This window comes from Emericellopsis atlantica, assembly GCF_019669845.1.
Source record: "Emericellopsis atlantica unplaced genomic scaffold F5Z01scaffold_26, whole genome shotgun sequence".
Classification (NCBI taxonomy): domain Eukaryota; kingdom Fungi; phylum Ascomycota; class Sordariomycetes; order Hypocreales; family Bionectriaceae; genus Emericellopsis; species Emericellopsis atlantica.
In genome coordinates, this window is record NW_025764728.1 from 35431 (window position 1) to 59123 (window position 23693).

A 23693-nucleotide genomic window follows, 5' to 3' on the forward strand; every position below is an offset into this window, starting at 1 on the left:
GGCCACTAGGCTTCGACGACCTCAGCTGCCTATCGAAAGAACGAGCGTCGCTTCTCGTGCCCATCTATCGCCACTGCGAACACCGTTCCCAGCTCGACTCGCCGCGTCGCAGGCAATCCTTCACGCGCGGGCGCCCGCACGACCATCCCCCGAGAGCAGCGCCAGCGCACGAACGCAACATGTCCTACAATCAATACGGCCAGTATGGCGCGCCACCGGGCTATGGAGGCTACCCTGGCGGCAATGCGCCTCCAGGCGTGGGCGCTCCTCCTGGACTAGGTACCAGACCTGCCTCCCAGCCCCATCACTCCCAGCTAACGTCGCCAGCACCTCCCCCAGGCATGTCGTCCGCTCCAGGCATGGCCCCTCCCGGGCTACAGCAGCATGACCCGTCACAAGCTAACCGTCCAAGCGGGATGCCTCGCAACTTTCAAGCGCCGACCAACATGCCCAACATCAACTTCAATGCGCCGGTCATCCGACTAGGGACGGGGCCGGGCAAGCCGGGAACACCAGGCATGGACAACGACAGACCGCAAGGGCCAGGGCAGCGGCCGGGTCTTGGGATGGACCGAGGTAGCCATCATCAATCACAGGCCAAGGAGGTTACGCAGGTGGTTGTGCCCCCGACGAGCGAAGAGCGGGTGCGGACCTTGTTCGTGTGGGGTGTACCCGAGTCCTTCAACACGAGCAACGGGGTTGAGAAGCTTCTAGGATCGGTGGGCAAGCTCAGGCGCTGGGATGCGTCGGCCAGCGTCCTCGAGGAAAGGAAGGGCACAGTATTTGGCTTTGCGCTCTACGATGACCCCGAATCGCTGTCCACCGCCATCAAGCTTCTACACGACGAGACTGTTGAGATCCCGGCCAAAATTCAGCCCACGGCAACGGAACCCCCGACAGACGAAGAGGACGAGCCATTCGAGGGCAAGGAGAAGGTCAGACTGCAAGTGAGCGTCGACCCAAGCTCGCAGAGCTATCTAGAGTCATATCAGGAGGAGAAGGGAGACGAAGAAGAGGCCACACAGCGATACCGTCACGGCAAAAGTGCGCTCAAGCAGGTCATCAAGGAGCTGTTCTACCCACCGGCCGGTCTTGGCGCAGACAGCAACGGCAATGCCCCCAAGACCGAGTCGGGCGACAATGTGGAGGTTGTCAACATCACGCTTGCGCAGGACGATGAGCTTTCCGACATTCCGGCCGAGATGCGCGAGGTTGTGGCAGGCGAAATTGCTGCGTTTCGCGAGCGGAGCATTCAGCGAGACTTGGAGCGACTCCGCAAGGAAGAGGAAGCGGAGGAAATGGAGCGTCAACGCAACAATCCCGCCCGCGCCTCACGGTTGGAGCCTTCTGCCAATGGCGGCAGCACGAATAACATTCCGCTCGGCCCCCGAGGTGGTGTGCCTAATGCGCCATCCGGACCTCGAGGTCACGATCCCAACCGTATTGCTTTCGTGAATGGCGGTGTATCGAACGCCGAGTATTCAATCAACCGCGAGGACGAGGACACGGATGCCGACGACGATGAGCTCTACAGGCGACAAGAGGAGAAGAAGAAACTGGACGCGGATCGAGCGTTTGCCGAGGCAGAGAGGAAGTGGGTTGGGCGTGAGCGAGCGAGACAGAACGCTTTGGATCGCGAGAACGACCGAGACAAGCAACAATCCGAGACGTTTGAAGAACGCAAGAGAGAGCAGCTCGAACGGGAGAAGAAGTGGGACGATGAAGAGGAGATGAACCGCAGGGAACACCCGTACTACCGCGACCATGTCGGCTGGGTGCGCAAGCGTGAGATGGACAGAGCCGAGGAGGAGCACCGAGACGACCTGGACCGACGAGCAGAGCAGGATGAGCGCCGGCGCGAGCAGGCGAACAGGGATCGTGCGCGTGGCATGGCCGACTCGTTCCTGGACCGTCAGGCCGAGGAGATGGAGCAGCGTCCTTCCGAGTCCGTGTCGGCACCTCAGCCCTTCAAGCTGTCCCTCGGCGCCGCTGCGCAGAAAGCACAAGCCTCCAAGGCTGTCACGCAAAGGCGGACCATTGCTGAAGTGGAAGGCCTACTGGACGACGAAGAGGCAGACACGGGCGCCAAGCGCCAGCTCATCCCCATCCAGTACGACTCCACGTCGGCGGCGGCCAACATGACGGACGAGGAGATTGCGCTGGCTGTGCGTGCACTCGCGCAGGAGATCCCGACGGACAAGGACGGCCTGTGGAACTGGCAGGTCAAGTGGGACTTTATGGACGCCGGCGTGGTGCGTGACAAGCTGAGACCGTTTGTCGAGAAGAAGATTGTGGAGTATCTGGGCGTGCAGGAAGAGATGCTCGTGGAGACGGTGGAGGAGCACCTGCGCAACCACGGGACAGCGGCGGCTCTGGCGGAGGAGCTGGAAGGGGTGAGTTTTTTAAAATGCGATCTGAGATTACAGCTGGCTAACATTTTCTTTCTAGGCACTGGACGACGAGGCAGAGGATCTGGTCAAGAAGTTATGGCGCATGGTCATTTTCTTCACCGAGTGCGAGAAGCGTGGTCTACCTGCTTGATGGACACGCACGCGTCCTGTAAGAATACCTCCTTTTGCTGGGCTTGGAAACGCAGGGAAAAGGCGCTTTGGGGTTCCAGGTACATATAATAATGCTTCAATGTTTCTGCCTCCTCTTGTTCTTGGACAGATTCGATTCGTTGGGGATAGACGCCACGTCCACAGCCGGAGTGCCGAGGTTGAGATCCCTGTCGCCCCCACATCCGATAATCTGGGGTATTAATAACATAGCTGCTTCAAACGAGACGCTTTCACCTTCATACCTACAAAGCCATTCATTCCATGCCACGACTGTATCACCTCCGCGACGGTCCTCATTTCCTCACCTTATCACACAACATCTTCCCCCAAAGTGTCGTCATGTCTCAAACGTTTAGTAGCCCGCCCCCATCCGTCCCCGACGTGCTCATCACCTCGCCTGTCCCTCATGTCCTCCTCGCCACACTCAACCGTCCCAAGGCCCTCAACGCCATGCAGCGCGAGATGCACTACCGCCTCGACAAGCTGTGGTCCTGGTTTGATGCCGAGCCAACGCTCCGCGTCGCTGTGCTGACGGGGTCCGGACGCGCGTTCTGCGCGGGCGCGGATCTAAAGGAGTGGAACGACAAGCACAAAGACGGACAGACACAAGAGCCTCAAACAGTGGAGAAGTGGAACGAGAATGGATTTGGAGGACTCAGCAACCGACGAGGCAAGAAACCCGTCATTGCAGCTGTCAATGGCCTATGTCTGGGAGGAGGCATGGAGATTGCCATCAACTGTGACATGGTCATTGCCCACGAGAGCGCCCAGTTCGGCCTCCCCGAAACCAAGATTGGCGTTGTCGCCCTCGCGGGTGCACTGCCCAGGCTGACGAGGCTTGTGGGACGGGCGAGGGCTTCAGAGATGGCGTTCACGGGCAGATCGTACCCGCCCACGACGATGCTGGACTGGGGCGTCATCAACAAGATTGTCAAGGGGGACGTGGTACAAGAGGCGCTGAAGTGGGCCGGCGAGGTGGCCAACAACTCGCCCGACTCGATCATTGTCAGTCGCGCTGGCATCCTGAGTGGCTGGGCGCCCGAGGATCCGCAGGACGCCACGAGGCGAGTCGAGTTTGGCATCTACAAGGAGATGGATGGCGCGCAGAACATGAAGGAGGGCGTGCTGAGCTTTGTGGAGAGGAGGAAGCCCGTCTGGAGAGACAGCAAGCTCTAAGTACAGTCACTCTGGGAGGGATGTTGCACGTCTATTCTATCAGAAATGCCAAAGATGTTGAGCAGAACAAAGAGATTGTCACAACACACCCCATATCCTACACTGGTCAATGCGTCCGTGGCCTCTGTTCCTTGGGCTCGACGAACAACTCCCCTCTGGGTAGAATCTCCCATCCCGCGTCGAGGGCAGCTCTTTTGAAACGTTGATCCTCATTGACATGCTCATTCGTCATGAACCTCTCCAACTCTTCGCGGCTCATTTCCGCCCACGGTACATTGCTCTCCTCCTCCTCCCCGTCCACCCAGTCCATGTCTATCGTGTCAAATCTGGCTTGCCATTCGGCCTCATAGACAGGCCAATCGTCGCGGTTGCGGGGGCTCACTCTGTGACCGGGTGGAAGTGGCGCGTAGCAGCCTATGACGATGCGGGTGGAACTCCCAGACGACTTGAGCCATTTCGTCGTGGCCCCGAACAGACGCGATATGAGCTCCATGCTCTTTGTCCTGTCGCCTACCGAGTGATGCTGCATGTCCAGCGAGTGCACCCATGTCTTCAGCCTCCCGATGTCGCCCAGGTAGATTGTGTCGATCCGGGGGCACATGGCCGCAATGTAGCGCACCAACTCGCCCTGCGGATAGGGAGCTGGAATTCTCCAAGCAGGCCATACCCCAGGGGGTGCGGTGTAGTCTCTTGCAATTACATTGGGCAGTGCATCCACGTGTAGACCGATGGCTTTGATGAAGTTCAAGTTAGTCGCACCGATGCGTTGCAGACTCCTGTGCGCAATGAAGAGATAATCAGGTTCCCACATGAGTCCATCGCCGAAGCAGAACACGTTCTTTCCGTACAGGATAGGCGCGGCTTCCCGTTTGATTAGCGTGCAGGTCTCGAGCAGAGCGAGGAAGTGTCGTGGCAGGGGGGCCATGCGCTCGTCGGCATGCTGGGCGCACTGGCACTTGTAGGGTGTCAAGGCTGACAGGCGAGGTGCGTTCTCGTCACGTATGGCCAGCTCAATGTGTATATTGAGGACGAAGGCATGTTCGTAAATCAAGGTGCGGACTTCAGGGGGCAGACGCAGGAAGGGAAATAGCCCGGGCGGAGGCGCCGCCCAGGGCATGAATGCGTTGTTCATTATGGGCGTCTGGAAAGAATCGCTGGTCTTACTCGTACTGCTGAATATATCTTTCAGGTTTGGTGATGTCTGATAGATGATCTTCTGCTGGTTGATGGCTGGACTCTGTCGCTCAGTCGACTGTACATGCGCGGACATTGTGTTTCTTATACTCTCAACTGATCCGCACTACAAGAGGACTCGTAAGAATGCGTCTGCGAGGCCATAATGGGAACAAAGCTGGCGGTTCTTGGGTAAGGCTTTATGTCGACAATATACAACGAGGTCATTCAGTCTATACTGCAAGCTCTGACCAAATGCTTCCCTCATTGTCAGTTAGTCGAGTCTCACAAGACAAGAACTGCAGACTATCGTAACAATGGGCCTTGAATCTCGAAGACGAATTGGCGCTATCTTTGTGTCTGATTGTTCTCTTTAATTGACAGCTCTTGGACTTGACCTAACGTCTCCCTAGCAATCAGGGGCGACTCATCCACTTGAATACCTACTTGTCTCTGACGGCTGACCCCAATTGTACCACTTTGATGGACCACAGTCACAGTAATTGTTCTGACCATTAATCTAGTCGTGGTACAGTTGGGTGTTCTTGTTGAGATCTAGCAACCTCGATAGACTCAATATCACGGTCCAGCACGATAAAACTCATCATTTTCCGATATCCGCTGAGAGAGCAAGGAAACACAAGGCGGTTTTTGCACTAGCCGTGGTCCCGCTGAAGGGAGGGCAGATCTTTACAGTGTTCAAATGATGTGGAGAAATATTGTTATTCCTGCTCGTCCCAGTAGGGCGGTAAGAATTTGACTCGTCCATTTTCCAGCACCATCTATCTACACATGTGAGAGAGGCTGTATGACCGGTTTGTAAGAACACACAAGACGTCAGGTCCTTCAAGTCACTATATGTACTTTGTGATACTTTGTTCGCTTCAGAAACATGAATTGGTGGTGCACGTCTTCGAGGCTTTCTTCAACAATGGATGCTTTGTTGTTGACTGGACCCCTGAGCGGCCTGTGCTCGAGTCTCGAGTAGATTTGCGGCACTGATGTCGCTTTGTCTCCTTACATCCTCCTTGGAATACACTTTTATTGTCTCTCTTGGCTGATTTGTTCCTTTGGTCGACATTCTGCGCGCTTTGAAGCTTTCAAAATCAAGCCTCCACGTCGTCGTATAACTTGTGTCGTCGTCGCGATTCCTAGCCTTAGTTTGCCAAGGGATCACGTCCCAACCATACTCACTATTTGTAGCCATAATGTGTCTTCTGCATGACTAAGCCAAATATTTTTCGAGTCATTCCCTTATTCACTGCATACATCTTAAGAGTAGAGAGGTGAAAGTGTCGTGTTCAATCTTCTGTGTTGACCTACCCTACACTAACCCCTTAATGAAGTTGGTGGCCATCAAACCAGCCCAGCAAGAAACGCCCAAATCACCACTAGTGTCCAGCTACCAGAAGAAGTGAATTAAAATTGCGATAGTGGCCGTGGAGTTTCACGGTAAAGGCAAACAAAGTTGTGTCTTTAAAACCAGCCTGCCGCCATCTTACCTCTGAGACACACAAACATCAAATAGAACCGTGATTCGAGGTCCTCCCCTCGTGGCGCTCCCACACGCATCTGACTGGTCAATACGTGTTCTCGAGCGTGGTCTGTAAGAGACGAGACCGGTGGGAAGCTAGGAGCCTTTCGCGTGTGTGACTCGTGAGCAATATTCATGCCGGTGCCCGAGATGTGCGCCAAACAATGCGGCCGGCACGCATTGGAGCAATCGAGGACAATGACGATGCAGCGGCAATTTCGCGAGAGTTCAAATCATGATTGGAGGCTGGAATATGAACATGTTCAATCCATCGGTCTCATACTCTCATTGTGCCGATAGACCATACGGCGCGCTCATTTCAAACCGAGATTGCCATCGTCAGATTTCGCGATCGCCCAAACCACCCGAGAACCCTATCAGAAACGATTTACATCATCCCAGCCAATGTCTGCGCAGATCATGGAAATGATCGACGCGCCCTACCGCCCGTGTCGGAAGCTGAACAGACCAAGCGTGCGTCTCTAGCGCCTCCACCAGCGCCGGCTGCTCCCTTGGACTGCGTCCGTTCTCTCCGCCGACATGACCACGGCATAAGTCTAAGACATGCACGACGACAGCGACTGGTCAAAAGGGCGGCCATGATCTTCATGAGAGCTCAGCCGTCGCACGAACGCCTAGGGAGGAATAGCGCGCTCGATGATGCTAGATGGCTACTTGACGCCAGGGTGTGCACAATGGGAGCAAATGGACGCGATGGTCCGGTCCGGCCCTTGCTTCTCCTCCAGTGCCGTAGAACCGATGGTCTTCTATTTATCTGCCCGTACGCACTTTTTATACCTCTCCCCTCTTGATCTCGAATCTCTGCGTTGGTAGCAGTTGCCATGGCGGACGACATGGCCACCAAAGGCAGCACGCAGCACGCCGGCTCTGCGAGCGCAGCCAATATTCTCACCGACAGCAACCAGGACGCTATCAACACGAATAGCAATGCCGCGCAGGCGGCCGCGAGCCGAGGGGTTCGGAAGCTGGTGCTGTGCTTTGACGGCACTGGCAATAAATTCCACGGCGACGACAGTGACAGCAACATCCTAAAGATCTTCCGCATGCTGGATCGCACAGCTGACGACCAATACCACTACTATCAACGTGAGTTTCTTATTCTCTGGATGAATTTTGGACAGACATGCTGAAGAAATTGGCCAGCTGGAATCGGGACGTACGTCGTGTCAGGCTCGCTGTCACACACGTCCGTTCGCGCGCGATTCAACAGCTGGTACACCAAGGCCAAAGACTCAGCTGTTGGCTCTTCATTCGATCAGCATGTTGTCGGAGGATACCGCTTCCTGATGCGCTTCTATAATCCTGGCGACGAGATCTATCTCTTTGGCTTCTCGCGCGGCTCGTACATTGCTCGCTTCCTGGCCGAGATGCTCGACTACATCGGCCTCCTCTCCCACGGCAACGAGGAGATGGTCAAGTTCGCGTGGAAAGCTTTCGCCCAGTGGCAATGCCGGCAGCAGAGCGTCGGCTCTGCCGAGGAGATCAGAAAGGCCGACGAGGAGAAAAGGAAGATGTACAAGTTCATGAAGGGGTTCCGCGAGACCTTCTCGCGGCCCGTCGGGCGGATCAAGTTCCTGGGCTTGTTCGACACCGTCAACTCCGTGCCGCGGTTCGAGACAGCCTGGATGCAGAGGAGCAAGTTTCCCTACACGGCCAAGAGTAGCGCCAAGGTGATCCGCCACGCCGTCAGCATCGACGAGCGCCGCGCCAAGTTTCGCCAGGATCTCATGTATCAGGGGAACCGCAAAGTGAGGGAACACCACAAACGCCACAACATGGAGAAATGGTTTGGCTGGGAACATTGGAACATGCAAAAGAACATCATTCCCCAGATGGACAAGGCAGGGGACACAAAAAAGAAGAATCCGGGTGCGGATGAGAAGACGCAGGAACCGGAGCAGCAGAATCAGAACCTGGCACCAGAGGACCGCGGCAGGTCAAAGGACAAGTATCTCTCGCCCAACGATCCCCAGGCATCTTCACAGACGCGCCCTCTAGAGGAGAAGCCAGCTCAACAGGGAGTGGAGGACGATTTCGCCCCGTACCGTGCCAGGTCGTCGTCTAGAAGACCTCAGTCTGCGCAGTCGGCTGCTCCATCGGAGATATCCAACTCGAACCCTCCTCCGTCAGAGATACAGCCCGTCGACGACAGCGGCCAGGACATTGACGAGGTGTGGTTTGCCGGAGGCCATGCTGACGTCGGTGGAGGTTGGGAGATGCTGGAAGACAGCAAGAGCGCCAGCCACGTGCCGCTGACGTGGATGGTCCGCGAGGCCATGAGAGCTGGACTGCCCTTTGACCCCGACAAGGTCGCCGAGCTGGGCTGCGCATGCTCCAACGAGTGGTCCGCCGACAACCCGGCCAAGAAGCCTGCTGCGTTGCGAAAAAAGGGGAAGAACCGACAGACCACTGCTGGCGATATACCGGCCATCCGCATGGAAAATGGAGGCACGCCCACGTTCCCCGAGTCGCCCAGCGAGTACCGCCATCGTTCGCCTCGGGAGCCGCGTCCTGCGACAGCGTCTTCGACGGCATCCTCTGCGTCGTCCTGCTCCACCGATGAGGACGAGCGCCACTTTCACGGCTTGATGGGTCGTGCACACACCGCCCGAATCCACGACTCCCTCGCGTACCACGGTGGTCTGAACCATTTCTCCGTGACTGGGTGGAAGCTGATGGAGTACCTCCCCTTCCGGAGGATGGATCTCAAGAGTGATGGCACTTGGGAGCCGATCCGCTGGCCGCTGCCCAGGGGTGAGGTCCGTGACATTCCAGATGATGTCCGCGTGCACGGCAGTGTTATTCGCCGCATGAAGGAGGATGAGAATTACCGCCCGGGGAACTTGATTATTGGCGGCGGTGGTCGTGGCGTTCGACACGCGCCCAAGGAGTATGGCATAGGGGAATGGGTCTGCGTGGCAGACGAAGGGGATCCTGTCGGTGAGATCTGGATGAAGAAGGACAAATGCGAGTAGAGTCTTGATTCTACGTGTGTTAGGTTTTTGAGGAATGTAATGGGCAATAAATTGTAGTGGAATCAGGGATTGCAACCGCTTGTTCTAGCTCTCGAGTTCTGAACTGTCTTCAAGGGTCGTGCTATTTTGCCATTGCTTCACCACGTCACTCTGCGGCATCCGCTTTGTAAATCAGTCCATTATCGAGACGATAGGCTATAGGAAGGCCAGGGTTATATTATGTGGCAATGCTATTATTTCCACGGGAGCTTTGGAGTGTCCTCATTATTGCTCACACCATTTATTTGAGACAGGTATATCAGGTAGTTGCGGAACAGCCGAAATTCAATTCAACGTCAAAGTCATTATAGTCGACGACTTTTCAGAATCAACAGCATATTTCAACGAAATGAATAGACAGAGTCCCGACAATTTGTGCAAGTCCTCGTAAATGCGAGTATTGCCGAGTCTTATTTACCGAGGGCCTATCCGTACCGGGTGACCAAATCCCCAGGGCAAAGACGGACAAGCTCCGCTCATCTGGGACGGACCGATCTCCATCCTCTATTCTTCCTATCCGCTCTCCATCTAGCTTCTTGTGAAGGTGCGCGGCCCATTTCCTTGCATTGCAAAGTATAAAACACACGTCGCCGCAATGTCTGCACGTCTTTGTCCCGCTTCAGCGAGACTTGTCACGCGATCTTTCAGCAGGATGCTTCACACCAAGCCCCGGACGCTGAACGCCCTTTTTATACGCGGAGGCACCTCGAATGGCTTGATGATTCACGACAGGGACTTGCCGGCTCGAGATCAATGGCAGACAGTCCTTCCAGCCGCCATGGGATCTCCCGATCCCTACGGGCGTCAGCTCAATGGTATGGGATCCGGTATATCATCCACGTCCAAGGTGGTTGTGGTGCATCCGCCTACCCGGGATCACGTTGACGTGGAATACACATTTGTGCAAGTGAGGATCAAGGACGACAATCTCGACATGGAGGGAAATTGCGGCAACATGAGCTCTGCTGTTGGCCCGACCGCATGGGAATGGGGTCTTGGGAAAGATGATGCCGTGGAAACAGACAGTCACGGCCAGGCGTGGGCCTCCATGAGACTGTTGAACCGGAACACCAACAAGGTCATTGTTGCGCGGTTTAGGGTGGAGGGGCGAGACTACGTTCCCTCAGGTGCATACGAGCTCGATGGCGTTGCCGGCAAGGCCTCGCCCATCACCATGAGCTTCATGGATCCCACGGGCGCCAAGACAGGAAAGGCACTGCCGTCGGGAAATGCCGTGGACGAGTTGCCACTTGAGGATGGAAGCACCATTCAGGCCACACTCATGGACGTCAGCAACCCAGGCGTTTTTGTCAACGTCGCAGACTTGGGCATCGACGCGGATGCATTGACACCAGATGCCATCGAGGGAGATGCCGCACTCAAGAGGCGGCTAGAACAGATCCGTCGCGCCGGTGCCACGAAGATGGGCCTCAACCCCGAGGTTGAGTCGATACCGAAGATCGTCCTTGTCTTCCCCTCCAAGGACACCTCAGCTGACATTCGATGCGCGGCCTTGTCCATGGGCCAGGCTCACAAGGCGGTACCGCTCACGTTGGCGCTCTGCCTGGGCGCGGCGTGCCAGACACCTGGTACGATCCCTGCGAGTCTGCTGAGAGAGAGCGGAAAGGAGGCTGTGACAATTGCGCACCCGACTGGGAAACTGGACATTGGCACCACGATGAAAGACGGCAAAATCGTCAGCGCAGAGCTCCTGAGGACAGCGAGGATCATGATGAAGGGGCAGGTGTTGTACTAGACTCGGACTCGTGCGGTGGGACTTCGAGATGCGGCGACTTACCCTGCAGACGTGGGGCGCCACGAGGGGTGGTCAGCCCGAGGCAGCAGCAAGGCGATGGCGCCTAGTGATCCTTCTGGTCTCAGCTCCTGGACCCTGCAGATATATTCGATCGCGTTTTCCGATATGTATGTGATCGACATGTGCGCTTGATTTTCCGTCTTCTTAGTTGCCTGGCTGATATTTGCTTGTGAAGGCAGATGGAGATGGACGGCCAGACAAGTCGTCCGCATGCTCAAAGTCCGAATAGCGGGTCAGTCTCGAGTCAAATGATGAAATCAAAAGTGGGATGGACGCCCGCCGGCAGTTGCCGTCGCAGCTACGCCAGCTCAGGTAAAGTATGGCCTTTGCGTGGCAGTGGCACCTTGGTCCTCACCTTCATCAATTGCCGCCCACGGTTCAGTCCATGTCTGTCACCTTGAGGGCACGCCACCGCGTCAGCCTGCCATCCATTTCTCATTCACCTCACACGAGGCCCTCGTTTCGTCAAACCTCCAGCTACCACAAACTTCCACGTCCCACCTCGCCATCGACAGGGCATCTCGCATCTCACGCAGCGCCAAGGCGACTTGGCTACCATAGCGCATCCCTGTAGCGCTCCCGAATCCGACAACCTCGCCACCATCCCTCGTTGCGAGTCTACAGCACCGCGCAGCGACCGATAACGAACAACCCATCGCCCACGCCGAGGTGCTGACACATAGCGCGACGCCGGGCAGACCGAGCGACCGTCTGCACGACGTGCCGATCGCCCCCTGATGGACAAGCAGTGTAGTGCGACCATCCACAACGGCGCCCTGGTTTCGACCCGCAAGGGCATGGTTATATCAAAGTCCCAGCACCAAGGCACTCGCTTCGTCAACACCTTTGCACCTGCCACGACCAGGCCCCCAGCCGATCCGGACAGATGGCACTCGAAATCACAACCGCAGGATGAGGCGCTGCGGTACCATGAGGGAACATCACAGGCCCACGCGCATCTGAACACCCCTCCACAGACGGCCACGACACCGAGCTCAGTCGCCACGCCAGCGCCCATTATGAGGAGAAGTGCAGAGGTCCCCTCGACACCCATGAGCAACGTGAGCGAGCAGGATGAGCAAAGGCCAGGCACCATACGTCAGCACCAGCAGTCGCTACACATACCATATCTGCGGCCGCCTGTGCCCAAGGGACAACCAAGCCAGAGTCCAGTTGGCTTGACGGGCTGGCCTCCGCCACCTGACCACAATGCGCCCCTGGCTCAGCGACTGGTTCAGCAGTATCTCCATAATGTGCCCCCGCGGTCTTACACATTCGAGGCAATCGCCCTCGTGGCCTCTCTGGCCAATGGAGGGGGCAGCGTACCACCGTCGGAGCTTGGACAATCGATAGCGCAGGTATGCGCCTCCATGAACAAGGACATCTTGCTGGGCGACGAGGATGGCTCGAGGAGCGAGGCGGCCGTCGTGGAGTCCATCGCCGCCATGGCCCTGGAGGCCACATATAGCGGGCGGCAGGACCACTGGCACGTCCTGATGAGAGGATTGCGAGACATGGTGGATCGAGGTGGTGGCATGAGGCCGGAGTGGGGAGTCATCCTCAACAAGGTGCACAAGGCCGATGTCAAGGGCGCTGCACATGCTGGGAGCAGCCCCTATCTCGAATTTTCCAAAATGTTCCCGCCCATATCGGATGCGCTGTCGCCGCATAGGCGAGCAGAGCTTGCTGTCCGCGCACACCACCTACTCTCAGCGTGTAGTATTGCTCTTGCCAACATTGAGTCGATACAGGGGCTGGCATTTTTTACACAGACGATCATTGCGGCGCGGCACGGCACGCATCCGCAGTCGATCCTCGTCGACCCAGCAAGCTTTGCAGAAGATTGTTTGCAGGTCGAACATCAGCTTGTGCGCAACCCCAAAGCCCTGCGGGACGACATGGCCGAAACAGAGGCACTGTTGCGAGTGGCGGCAAACCCGCTAGACCCGCTACTGCGGATAGCAGCCATATTATACATTGAGGACTTACTACCTGACGCCCATTCGGTGGACCTATACACCATTCTACTCACGGCCCTCATACACCAGTCACGGATCATCTTACAAAGGAAGACATACCCAGAATCCAGCCCGAGCCCCCTCCCTGACGCAACCGCCGTGCGTCCGCTCCTGCTGTGGACGTGCATGGTAGGCCACGCGATTGTGACCTTTACCAACGCGCAAAAGGGCACCGTGCTGGACTTTGCCGTCTTTGAAGACCTGGCGGCCGTGACCTTGGGCGACAGCTCAGGCGCGGCGCCGGCAGACGCAGAGGATGAGGAGAACGAGCTTGATCTATGCGAGCTCCTGCCATTGGGAGAACTTAGGAGTGTTAAAGGATGTGATGAGGAAGCCATGCTGAGACAGCTCGTCGCGGCACACGATGCGCGAGAAGCTTGGCATTGACTCTACGGAGCAGGGCAGCTGCATACCCTATACTTGACATATAAGCATGAAGATGAACATGATAGCTCGTCAATTAGGCGGACAAATCGTCCCCCGATTGCGTGGACACGCACAACAAATCATTTCGCTGATCCTCTACGTGAATTATGTATTTTACTTGTATTTACAGTGGTAATGCTTGTAGCTATAAGGGCAACGTCAGTGCTAGCACCGTAGACCCACATTCATCTCACCGTGACTACGACTAATTATGACTTTAGCATTCAGGAGGCGAGCTTCAGCGCTTTGTCAACAACCAACATTCTGCACCTTTGGAGCCTCACATTCAACGTCCTGGGCCATGGCATCTCATCCTTACTACCCACCTACGGCAGCTATCCCTTTGTACACGCCCAATGCCACACCCACTATTCAGACAATCGCGATCTTTGGGGCCATTGTAGGAGCCGTCGTTGTCGTCGCATACAATGTGCTCCCCACGGGCTCGCGATTCATAGATCGCTTCTCCGCGAGCTGGTTCGCCCTGTGTACGCATCTGTGCTCCGTGTCAGGAGTGGTGCGCTGACAATGGATACACACAGGCGCATTCCTACACCTCTGTTTTGAGGGATACTACGTCGTCCACAGAGCCGAGATTGCAGGCATGAACACTCTGTTCGCCCAGCTGTGGAAGGAGTACACTCTTTCAGATTCGCGGTACCTCACACTCGATACGTTCACTGTGTGTATCGAGTATATCACCTTGGTGCGTCCAGCTTTCGTTTCTTCCCGTGCTGTGTGCTGACCGCAATGCCCAGATTTGCTGGGGGCCCCTGTCCCTACTGACGCTCCTCGCCATCATCAAGAAGCATGATCTTCGCCATCCGCTGCAGATCATTGTGTGCACGGCCCATCTGTACGGCGTGGCACTGTACTATGCGACCAGCGAGATGGATGTCACGAGTTATTCTAGGCCGGAAGCTCTGTACTACTGGGTGTACTATGTCGGCTTCAACGCGCCATGGGCTACTGTGCCATTTTGTGAGTCTACTTGCTCGTGGCGTATGAGTGGTGAGCTGACACGAGCGCAGGGTTGCTTTGGGACAGCGTTGGGGCCATCTCGAATGCGTTCAAGGCGTCTAGGGAGCTTGAAGGAAGCAGAAAGAATATTTGATGGTCTGTGGTGTATGAAGCGAGATGTATTTGGAATACATGCGGTAGAGGTCGAAACAGGCTGCTATCACTTCTGGATGAAACGTTGATTGTGAACATTGCTTATTGGTGTTACTCTAAACAGTGTTCTCTTGCCATGTTCAAAGACAAAAGTCTCCCTTAAAAGAAACATAATTGCATGTTTCCTTCCAGTCATCGACTGCGAGCGTACAGACATAAATAAGAAACAGAAGCAAAGCTTGGCGCCTCCCCCTGAGACTGCATCACCCCCCTGAGCACCATGAACACCATGTTGAATGGTTCAAAGACTGATCAGGAAAGGTACCCCATTTCACACTCCCAATCTGCTCCGAATGTCCAGCCCTCATCGAAACATCTCCCCGCCCACAGGAAAGAACACAACGTTCCCCCTGGCATGACCACGTGGAAGTCATTTATCACTTACCTCCACGACAAATTCCACCATGCCCTGTCCACCGCGCACAACGGGACTCAAATCATGCAGCACGCACTTGAGACCCGTCTTGATGCCGCCTTCCACCACCCAGGTCACCTTTGCGATTGCCCCGCCTGGGCTCTGGCCACGCTTGTTGAGGAAGAACTCCCTCATCGCGGCCTGCGTCACTTGCTCCCACAGATGGGGGACCATCTCCACGAATGAATAGCTGAGCCTTGTTCCGTCCTTGACCGTAATCTTGGTGGGCTTTGGGCAGCCCACGGCCCGAGGGTACGGGGCGGGTGCGTTGCTGGGAACGCCCCCTGGCGGCGGAGCATGGGGAGGGCTCCAGACAGGGGCAGGCGGACCTGTCACAACGGGAAAGCGACGGTTGAGTTTCTCAGAGCTGCCGTGAGCGGGTTCAGGCATGCGGAAGACGGGGAACCCGGGGCTCGAACGTGGCACCGAGAGAGGGCATGTGTGCTTCGTGCCAGATGGTTCTCGCTTGCCTTTGGTGCCCTTGGCGTCCTTGTGGACGGTGCTCACTGAGCTGAAAGAGGAGACGCTTTCGAGATCGTCTATCTCGTCATCATCATCCTCGCTCGTCTCGTCGTCCTCCCCGACAGTCGCCCAACCCTTTTGGTTGATATGCTTGGCCAGGGCTTCGCTGGAGGTAAAGTGGAGGTCCTGGAGCGACTCGATCAACGTACGCCCGTAGCCAGATAACAGGGGTGATTTAAAGCCCCCGTAAGCTTTCAAGGTGATGATTGACATCCATGGGGTTGATGTTTTAGCGTCAGGGTCATGGACTGTCGCTAGGATGAAGTGTGATGCCGGTCGTTTGTACAGAATGTGGCAGTTTTCTGGACATTCCTTTAGTCTCGCACGGAGTCTCGAGATGAATTTTACCTGAGATGAGAGACTTGAAGTCTGGGGAATCTGATGGACTTGCTTTGGGCATGTTGCTTGCTTGGATTTGATGTTGCTGGGCGTCTTCGTGATGGAGTGTCGTCAAGATGTTTGGAACAGTCTCGAAGAATGCAGAGTTGAATTGTCTGAGCAAAGCCATCTTGTTGAAGAGCACCATGGACTACTTATATACATGAGAGCACAATGAACTTGTATCACGGTAAGCGATACTTCCGTTTGGCGATGGGAGACGACCACGCGTGCGACTCTCTCTGCATTAGTGATGAGACTCGCTTTCAAACGACGGCAGATAGCCCGCCCGTGGAAGTATCGCTCCAGGCTGATGGCTGCCTATGTCTTGTTGTGGAACACTTCACAAGGGTACATGTGTCGCCGCTCATTGACCTTGGACGTCGAGATGTTACAGTGAACTTGTTCATAGCGGCACAGTCGCAAGTAGAAATGCACTTTTGCTGCAGCCAAACGAGGGGCTGGTGCCAACGTACTACACCACCATCAATGCGAATAGTGAGGCGCGTGATGTGATTTGGGTGCCTTGTCTTGTATTCTGTCCTAGGTGTCAGCCGACCAGGCAACGAGAGCCTTGTTCCATCTTTGTATCTTGTAGAAAAGGATCGTGGACGTGGATCCTTGTCTGCGGCTCAATGGGCAACAATGATACACAGGGCTGAAGATCAAGATCGACATGCTGTCTAAGGCAACAAACTTCCGGAGCGGCACGAAGTCTCACTCTTCTTCTCTTATCGCGGATGGGAGCGTATCGTGACCTGTGACACGGCATAAGAGTCTCTCATGATCCGACCAGTTAAGCTGCGCCCTGGTCCCTCCCAATGCTGCTGTGTTGACGATGAGGCTGCTCGCGCAGCATTCTGGTCCATTCAATGGTCCAGCACACGCGTCTGACCTAACGTCGGTGGTGACAAGCAGAGCGGGCACAGCCTGTTTCACTACCACAAGGGACAGCATGAACACACAGCAGCAGTCATACAATAAAGTAGGTATTCAAATTCCTCGTACCGCCTGACTATCACCCTCTCCCCGCCCTCCGCCCACCACGCATCGTACAGCGAATGAAAGACCCGCATCCAACCATCTAAACGCCCGCATCAGTCTGCAACTTCTCAAGCCGCAAGCGCACCGCCTCCACGAGCGCCGTCTCTCGCGCAAGTGCGCCCTGAACCTGCTGCATCTTGCTCTTCCTGATGTTGTCCGGCACCCTCAGCTGCTCCTGTTCTCTCTTCTCCTCCCCGTCCTTGCCGACGTTGAGCGTCTCCAGTTGCATCGTCAGCGAATCTTGCAGTTCCTTCAGGTCCTCAAAGCGCTGCCACAACTTCTTAGGCTGATTCGGCGAGTCGTTCGCTGCGACGGTGTCCTCGTCGTCATCCTCCCCAGGCAGACAGACATTCTTCTCCGCCGAGCGAACCTCGTCAGCCCAGACGCGCTCTTTCACGCTCAATTCGCGGGTCGTGGAGCGGCCCACCGTCTGCTTGAGCTTCTCGATGCGTGCCTTAAGCGCTTCTTGACGGCTATTGGCTTGTTCGATGCGGCGATCGTACCGGACTCGGTCGGACTGTTCTTCGCCGTCTCCCAGCATGCCGTCGATTCGCCTCTGCACTTCGCCCGCTTTGCGGATCTGTTCACGCAGCTCACCCGTCAGACTCTGGCATCGGATAAACACCGCGGCAGCCGCGTCGCGAAGCCTCGCTGTCTCATCACTCAGCAATTTATGAACCTCCGTGAACACATTAAGTGTCATCGGGCTGAGCTTCACGTCTTGCGTAATCGTCGTCTTGTGACGTGATGTGCGCAGGTTGTCTAGGTATTGCGGCAACAGCGAATCTTCGCTAAAGGCGTGCGGAGTGTTGAAGACAGGGCGCGGTTCGTAGAAGTCCAGGAGAGGCTGGTCATCCTCCTCTCTTTTGATGGGTACATCCTCGATCGCGAGGGGCCGACTCGACTCGGGTGTGTCGAAGGCCATGGCAATGGGTTCGTAGGGCGTGGCGGACAGCAGGAGGTAGCCAAGGTCTGCATCAAAAATAGATGTCGCCGCAGCCAGAATGACGTCCTGTGATTTCGGGCACGAGTAGATCTTATCTCTCGTCGAGGCCGTGTGCACAACCAGGTTCATCCGGAAGTCAGTGCCGGCATCCAGGCTACCCGCAAGCTCGCTCTCGAGGCGGGTGATCCAAGGCAGCAAAGAAATAAAGGAGATGCCAGTAGTGGTAGTAACCCAAAATGAGTAGCGGTGGGAAGCATCTGGGCTGAACACGGGCCAGCTATCATCCGACAGGTTATCAATCTCGCTCGAGCTCATCGTGTCGATAGCCTGATACGTCAATAATGTCGGCTGATCGAGGCGCGCAATAAGGCGCCCGAGGCGTGGTTTGTTCTTCGGGGGCAGCCACTCCGCTTGCACGCCCTCCAGGTCGAGATAGATGCGCGTCTGCCCATCAGCGCTCAGCAGGCAGATCACCGTGAGCGAGGCTCCCTCTTTGTCATTGTCGTCGAATTCCAGGTCTTCCTCCTCGCCCATCATGAGGTCCTCGGCATCCACGTTTTTCCCAATAACCATAATGTCGGTGATCTCAAAGTCTTGGGCCGCCTCGGGCTCGGAAAGAGGCTCAAAGGGTCCTTGTAGTCGAGGTACCAGACTCGGTCGAGAAGGCCGGTTGTAAATCTCATGGATAGGCTCGCCAAGCTGATCCTCCACAATCGTAGGCTCTTGCGCGTCCAATTCGCCCATCCAGTCGAACTGCTGTTGTGCCAAGAGGTTCTCATACTCTGACACTTCTGGGTTGTCCTGGATGCTGGCTACCGTCTGCACGATGGAGACCGACAGCGAGGGGATCAACATGGGAGGCGGCGACCACTTCTCTGGAAGCAGAGGGCACAAGGCATAGACGTCGCCTCCACGCATGGCCACCCACAAGGTCATGGGATTCCAGCCGCCAGAATCCCTGTGGGGGAAGCTCGCCGCAGCAACCTCCATATCGAACGTGTCGGGCGAGAATCCATTGTTCGTCACGGTGGTCGATGCAGAGAAGTCCTGGTCCATGGTCGTTCCATCGGCAAGCTTTCTGAGATCGATGGACATGGTAGGTTTGTCAAAGCTCCAGCGGCTATCGAGTTGCAACTCCCAGACCCTGACAATAGCGTCAGCTGTGACGGTGACCAGGCACGACCCGTTGATGCCCAGAGGATGCCAGAGGGCCGACATAATGGGCGCTCGCGAGGTGACATGGGTAGTAGGTCCGAGAGTGTGGATTTGAGGCTTCAGCGGACTCGTCTCACCGCAGGTCAGATGCGAAGGATCGGGAATAATGCAGATGTGGACGGTGTGAGTGGTGAGAATAGCAAGATAGGCTCCGCCGGGAGACACAACAAGCTGTCGAATATCTTCGGCGCATCGTGTTTTGAGGGTCTGCGATTCGTGGTTAGAGAGGTCTTCAGGCTGTAAAGCAAATGATACGCACCCTGACACCAGCACCAGGCTCTTGTTCAACAGATTCTATCACCGAAGCCAAGGAAGCCTCCCTCTTCAAGCCGGACCGCGCTCGTGGTGACCGTTCCCATTTGTCCTTGAGAAAAGCCAAGTCCCCCCATCGGATGTCACGGCCATTCGCCACGAATGCTTGCGTCCCCAGGGTCGCGATCGTTCTTCGAGGACCGGGAAGCTCGTCGGTCGAGGCATTGTAGGCGTACGTGCGACCGCGATCAGTGTCGTCTGCTTTGAAGAGCTGGTGCCCAGGTGCATCCTGGCCGAGCCAGGACGTCGAATAGCTTTGCACCTTGGGCATAGCAAATGTAATCAAGTACTTTGTAGTTTCACTGCTTATTGAAGTGTCGCCATTGAGGTATTCGTGGATGTGAACGGACGTGGAAGAAAAAAAGTTGGTAGTCGAGGTGAGTGAAGCTCTTTGTTTGCTTGGAGGCTGGGAATTGGGAAAAAGGCAATGCTGCCTTAGCGCGTGCTAGCCTCGCGAACGGCAACGCAATTGTGCAGCTTGACATGAACTCGAACTTACACAACAAACCAACCTCGAAACAACATCCCCAACGGCCCTGAATCTCAGCCCAAAGCCTCAATCTTTGTTCTATATACCCTTTTTCACAGAGTCTCGCCGTCAGATCTGCCACAATGGCGGCAACAACGCGACCTTTCAGAAACACAGTCGACCGCCTCGACAAGCCCAGCGCATACTACACTGCACGAGTAGGTCTCTAAGCCTCATTGCCAATGCCCTCTGACGCAGTATAGAACAAACGCCGCAATCGCGACGAAGAAGACACCCAGCCAGAAGCCCCCCAGGTCGACCCTCTCGCCAACGCCACGACCCTCTACGTGGGCAACCTTTCCTTCTACACAACCGAAGAACAAGTCTATGCGCTCTTCTCGAAATGCGGCGAGATCAAGCGCCTCATCATGGGCCTTGATCGCTTCACCAAGACGCCTTGTGGCTTCTGCTTTGTGGAATACTACACCCACCAGGACGCGCTGGATTGCATGAAGTACGTTGGCGGGACAAAGCTGGACGAGCGCATCATTCGCACGGATCTAGACCCTGGATTCGAAGAGGGCCGTCAGTACGGACGCGGTAAGAGCGGCGGACAAGTGCGAGATGAGTATCGCGAGGACTACGACGAGGGGCGAGGTGGCGTGGGTCGAGCCATCCAGGACGAGAGGATGAGAGACTACGATGAAGAGGGAAGATATGTGAGATAAGGCAGACAGCCGACACAGTTTGCTGTCAAGGCTATCACATCAAGGGCATACCCAGGATCACTTTATGAGCAGATCAATTGACATCTGCTAGGTCATATGCTCGATGGCTACGAGCTCCAATAGAAGTGTACAATGCCAATTCTTGCTTCCCAAATGCACCATCTATCCTTGCCAATTCCAGATCAAACATTATTGTACAGTTTTTGGGGGGTCAATAGAATAGAAGATCTCTTGACTTTGAAGACCTCTCTGGTTCGTCTCGCGTGCCCATCTGGCTCGGTGCTCTTGTCGCCTGCCTCGCTATCCGCTGGTTGAGAATCCGCCTCGCATGTCATTCGTTTAGTAACCAGGAGGATTGACCCTCTGGCTGACTCTTGTCCACTTTGGTACTTCTGCTACGTGTCAGTCCACGATGCTGGCCCAAGTCTTGCCGGTGCCACTCACTGTGGATGCCCTTCCTGTACCGCTTCGCCTTGCGATCAAACACCGTGTACTTGTCTCGTGGCAGCATCTCCGCCTCGGTCGGCATCTCCCTCTTCCACCGCTCCAGAGCTTCCAATGTCTCGCCCTGCTTGGCCAGTGCGGCGTCGACCGTCGCGATGACCCCGTCAACTGCGCGCATGCGCTCTCTGTGGCGGCGTTTCTGAAATTTCGACAGGCGCCAGGGGATCTTCCAGAGGAGACCGCCCGACAGGGGGTTCGTGATGCGAAAGGGGCCGAACATTGTCGCGTCGTCTTGTCCGGCGTGGATCGTGAATGCTCCTGGGACCCGGACGTGAAAACCGGCCGATGCAGCTTTTTGGCTGGTAGTAGGAGAGTGCAGTGGCATCAATTTGAGTGGAGCGGAATATCGCGACGCCCGGTTCGTCCTAGCGCATCGTGGGGCTGCCTGGCTGGCTCCGACAGTGCTGCACCTCACCACCAAGCAAAGAAAGGCAGGCACCTCGACCAAGACTGAAGCGCCTTTGTGCGCGTGCGCCGCCGTTAACATCATGAGCTACTATTTCGCCATCGTCGGCACCCAAGACGCGCCCCTGTTCGAGTACGAGTTCGGCACCTCTAAGCAAGGCCACGACGGCCTCTCGCGTTTCTCCGACCAAGTCCGCCATCTGAACCAGTTTATCCTGCACTCCTCGCTCGACATTGCCGAAGAAGTACAGTGGGCGCACGGATCGATGTATCTCAAATGCATTGACAAGTTCTTCGACAACTACATTTCGTGCTTCGTCACAGGCGCCAACGTAAAGTTCCTGCTGCTGCATCACCCACTCAACAATACGGGTGGCAGTGGGAGCAGGAGCTCGACTGCGATCGGGGCGAATCCTACGAGTCCCGCGACAGAGGAAGCGATCAAGCTCTTCTTCCAAGAGGTCTACGAAAACTGGGTTAAGGCAGTCATGAGTCCCTTTTACCAGAACAACATGGAGGTCAAGAGTCCAGTGTTCCGGCAGAGGGTGGCGGCAGCGGGGCGTAAATATCTATAGATTGGTGGCGGGTTCACAAGGCGTTGGGGAGTCAGCCACGCGCCCGTGGTCGCGGCATTCCAGCATTTCCGCACATGGTCACATTCATCAGAGCGCGCATCACAACATGGATTATTGTTCAACAAATCATCATTGGTATCCCATCTAACGCCCGATCTGTCCGTCCGCCTAGTAGCCTTCCTTCCCAAACGCCCAGTAAAAGCAAAAGATGGCTTGGTAACGTGTTTAACCACCGAAACCGTAGAGGGTACGGCCCTGGCGCTTGAGGGCGTAGACAACGTCTAGCGAGGTCACGGTCTTGCGCTTGGCGTGCTCAGTGTAGGTGACGGCATCACGGATGACGCCCTCGAGGAAGGTCTTGAGAACACCGCGGGTCTCCTCGTAGATCACTGCGCGTCTGTTAGTCGCGTTTTACTTGACAGGGGACGCGTCAAACATACTGGCTGAAATACGCTTGACACCACCACGACGTGCGAGACGACGGATGGCAGGCTTGGTGATGCCCTGGATGTTGTCCTTCAAAATCTTGCGGTGACGCTTGGCGCCGCCCTTGCCGAGGCCCTTGCCACCCTTGCCGCCTGTGCATTGTCAGTATGGAAGTCATCGATGCAGAGACCAAAGGTCTACTCACGTCCAGTCATGATGTTGATGAAGAAGTGATGTTACTGAAAACTGTGTGTTGTTGATGACGTTGTCGGATGCTGACAATAAGACGCGTTACGGAGGATGGAGGACCAAAGTCGATGCGGGGGGTGCGACAACTATAAGGTGGCACGCAATCAGTAACTGCTACATCGCGGATCAGTGCGCTAGGCCTAATTGGGACGCGCGGATTGCAGCGCGTCTTGGTACTGTTTGGCGATTTTTGGTTGGCTGAGGGGGCGTGCGATTTACTGATTTCTGGAGGGCTGATCTGGGCTGCAGTTCCGTGACCGTTATGCCAACCGTGACAGCCGCCGTTTCTGGGTGGGGAATCCTCGTTACGTTACGCGGTTGGGAGGCCTTGGAAGTAACAGGCGCGACGTACGTAGTACTACTCCGTACCTGGTGTCTAAGTACACATTGAAAGATCGGTTGCACGTTCGGTAACTTCAGTTATAGAATGCCTGATAATCATTAACCCTCTTGAGAGCGCGCGGTGGCAACATGCGTTCAAGTCGTCGATACAACCGCAGTTGTTTCATGCCCTATGTAATCACGAGGTTGTCCGCGTCCTATATACTAGACGGCCCTCGCTCGCTTAGTACTTGTACACAACATTCATCTTC

General features: G+C 55.8%; 14 protein-coding genes across 14 annotated transcripts; 8 read left to right on the top strand and 6 right to left on the bottom strand.

Moving 5' to 3' along the window:
* Positions 1-179: 179 nt before the first annotated feature.
* F5Z01DRAFT_627353 (uncharacterized protein) lies at positions 180-2541 on the top strand (the record flags this gene model as incomplete). Its single annotated transcript, XM_046261535.1, has 2 exons — positions 180-2393; positions 2449-2541. The coding sequence occupies 2 exons, from the start codon at positions 180-182 to the stop codon at positions 2539-2541; spliced, it is 2307 nt and encodes a 768-aa protein (XP_046115435.1).
* A 359-nt stretch (positions 2542-2900) lies between these two features.
* F5Z01DRAFT_683142 (ClpP/crotonase-like domain-containing protein) lies at positions 2901-3737 on the top strand (the record flags this gene model as incomplete). Its single annotated transcript, XM_046265819.1, has 1 exon — positions 2901-3737. The coding sequence occupies one exon, from the start codon at positions 2901-2903 to the stop codon at positions 3735-3737; it is 837 nt and encodes a 278-aa protein (XP_046115436.1).
* A 148-nt stretch (positions 3738-3885) lies between these two features.
* Positions 3886-5368, bottom strand: F5Z01DRAFT_752645 (uncharacterized protein). The gene is made up of 2 exons (XM_046267074.1): positions 4282-5368; positions 3886-4240 (listed from the first exon to the last, which is right to left on the bottom strand). Exons 1-2 carry the CDS (start codon positions 5005-5007, stop codon positions 4082-4084), a joined length of 885 nt encoding a protein of 294 aa, XP_046115437.1. The 5' UTR covers positions 5008-5368; the 3' UTR covers positions 3886-4081.
* A 1930-nt stretch (positions 5369-7298) lies between these two features.
* Positions 7299-9440, top strand: F5Z01DRAFT_627301 (uncharacterized protein; the record flags this gene model as incomplete). The annotated part of the gene is made up of 3 exons (XM_046261534.1): positions 7299-7551; positions 7609-8251; positions 8402-9440. The coding sequence occupies 3 exons, from the start codon at positions 7299-7301 to the stop codon at positions 9438-9440; spliced, it is 1935 nt and encodes a 644-aa protein (XP_046115438.1).
* A 178-nt stretch (positions 9441-9618) lies between these two features.
* On the top strand, positions 9619-11425 carry F5Z01DRAFT_268551 (PrpF protein). Its single transcript, XM_046258654.1, has one exon. The coding sequence runs from the start codon at positions 10075-10077 to the stop codon at positions 11233-11235; it is 1161 nt and encodes a 386-aa protein (XP_046115439.1). The 5' UTR covers positions 9619-10074; the 3' UTR covers positions 11236-11425.
* A 525-nt stretch (positions 11426-11950) lies between these two features.
* On the top strand, positions 11951-13825 carry F5Z01DRAFT_268566 (uncharacterized protein). The gene has a single exon (XM_046258655.1). It carries the CDS (start codon positions 12033-12035, stop codon positions 13698-13700), a length of 1668 nt encoding a protein of 555 aa, XP_046115440.1. The 5' UTR covers positions 11951-12032; the 3' UTR covers positions 13701-13825.
* Positions 13826-14040: 215 nt separating this feature from the next.
* F5Z01DRAFT_676712 (Emopamil-binding protein) lies at positions 14041-14853 on the top strand (the record flags this gene model as incomplete). Its single annotated transcript, XM_046265276.1, has 4 exons — positions 14041-14227; positions 14282-14445; positions 14498-14720; positions 14771-14853. 4 exons carry the CDS (start codon positions 14041-14043, stop codon positions 14851-14853), a joined length of 657 nt encoding a protein of 218 aa, XP_046115441.1.
* Positions 14854-15269: 416 nt separating this feature from the next.
* F5Z01DRAFT_268589 (uncharacterized protein) lies at positions 15270-16576 on the bottom strand. Its single transcript, XM_046258656.1, has 2 exons — positions 16198-16576; positions 15270-16151 (listed from the first exon to the last, which is right to left on the bottom strand). Exons 1-2 carry the CDS (start codon positions 16373-16375, stop codon positions 15283-15285), a joined length of 1047 nt encoding a protein of 348 aa, XP_046115442.1. The 5' UTR covers positions 16376-16576; the 3' UTR covers positions 15270-15282.
* A 125-nt stretch (positions 16577-16701) lies between these two features.
* On the bottom strand, positions 16702-17235 carry F5Z01DRAFT_663009 (uncharacterized protein). Its single transcript, XM_046264002.1, has one exon. It carries the CDS (start codon positions 17182-17184, stop codon positions 16945-16947), a length of 240 nt encoding a protein of 79 aa, XP_046115443.1. The 5' UTR covers positions 17185-17235; the 3' UTR covers positions 16702-16944.
* On the bottom strand, positions 17228-20136 carry F5Z01DRAFT_738981 (uncharacterized protein). The gene is made up of 2 exons (XM_046266826.1): positions 19692-20136; positions 17228-19639 (listed from the first exon to the last, which is right to left on the bottom strand). The coding sequence occupies exons 1-2, from the start codon at positions 20013-20015 to the stop codon at positions 17312-17314; spliced, it is 2652 nt and encodes an 883-aa protein (XP_046115444.1). The 5' UTR covers positions 20016-20136; the 3' UTR covers positions 17228-17311.
* Positions 20137-20223: 87 nt separating this feature from the next.
* On the top strand, positions 20224-21021 carry F5Z01DRAFT_752651 (uncharacterized protein). The gene is made up of 2 exons (XM_046267075.1): positions 20224-20431; positions 20477-21021. The coding sequence occupies exons 1-2, from the start codon at positions 20357-20359 to the stop codon at positions 20939-20941; spliced, it is 540 nt and encodes a 179-aa protein (XP_046115445.1). The 5' UTR covers positions 20224-20356; the 3' UTR covers positions 20942-21021.
* A 259-nt stretch (positions 21022-21280) lies between these two features.
* F5Z01DRAFT_627113 (mitochondrial 54S ribosomal protein YmL31) lies at positions 21281-21665 on the bottom strand (the record flags this gene model as incomplete). Its single annotated transcript, XM_046261522.1, has 2 exons — positions 21281-21333; positions 21386-21665. 2 exons carry the CDS (start codon positions 21663-21665, stop codon positions 21281-21283), a joined length of 333 nt encoding a protein of 110 aa, XP_046115446.1.
* A 268-nt stretch (positions 21666-21933) lies between these two features.
* Positions 21934-22425, top strand: F5Z01DRAFT_683148 (Sedlin; the record flags this gene model as incomplete). Its single annotated transcript, XM_046265820.1, has 1 exon — positions 21934-22425. The coding sequence occupies one exon, from the start codon at positions 21934-21936 to the stop codon at positions 22423-22425; it is 492 nt and encodes a 163-aa protein (XP_046115447.1).
* A 111-nt stretch (positions 22426-22536) lies between these two features.
* F5Z01DRAFT_728178 (histone-fold-containing protein) lies at positions 22537-23154 on the bottom strand. Its single transcript, XM_046266676.1, has 3 exons — positions 23057-23154; positions 22866-23003; positions 22537-22814 (listed from the first exon to the last, which is right to left on the bottom strand). Exons 1-3 carry the CDS (start codon positions 23064-23066, stop codon positions 22651-22653), a joined length of 312 nt encoding a protein of 103 aa, XP_046115448.1. The 5' UTR covers positions 23067-23154; the 3' UTR covers positions 22537-22650.
* Between the last annotated feature and the right edge of the window lie 539 nt (positions 23155-23693).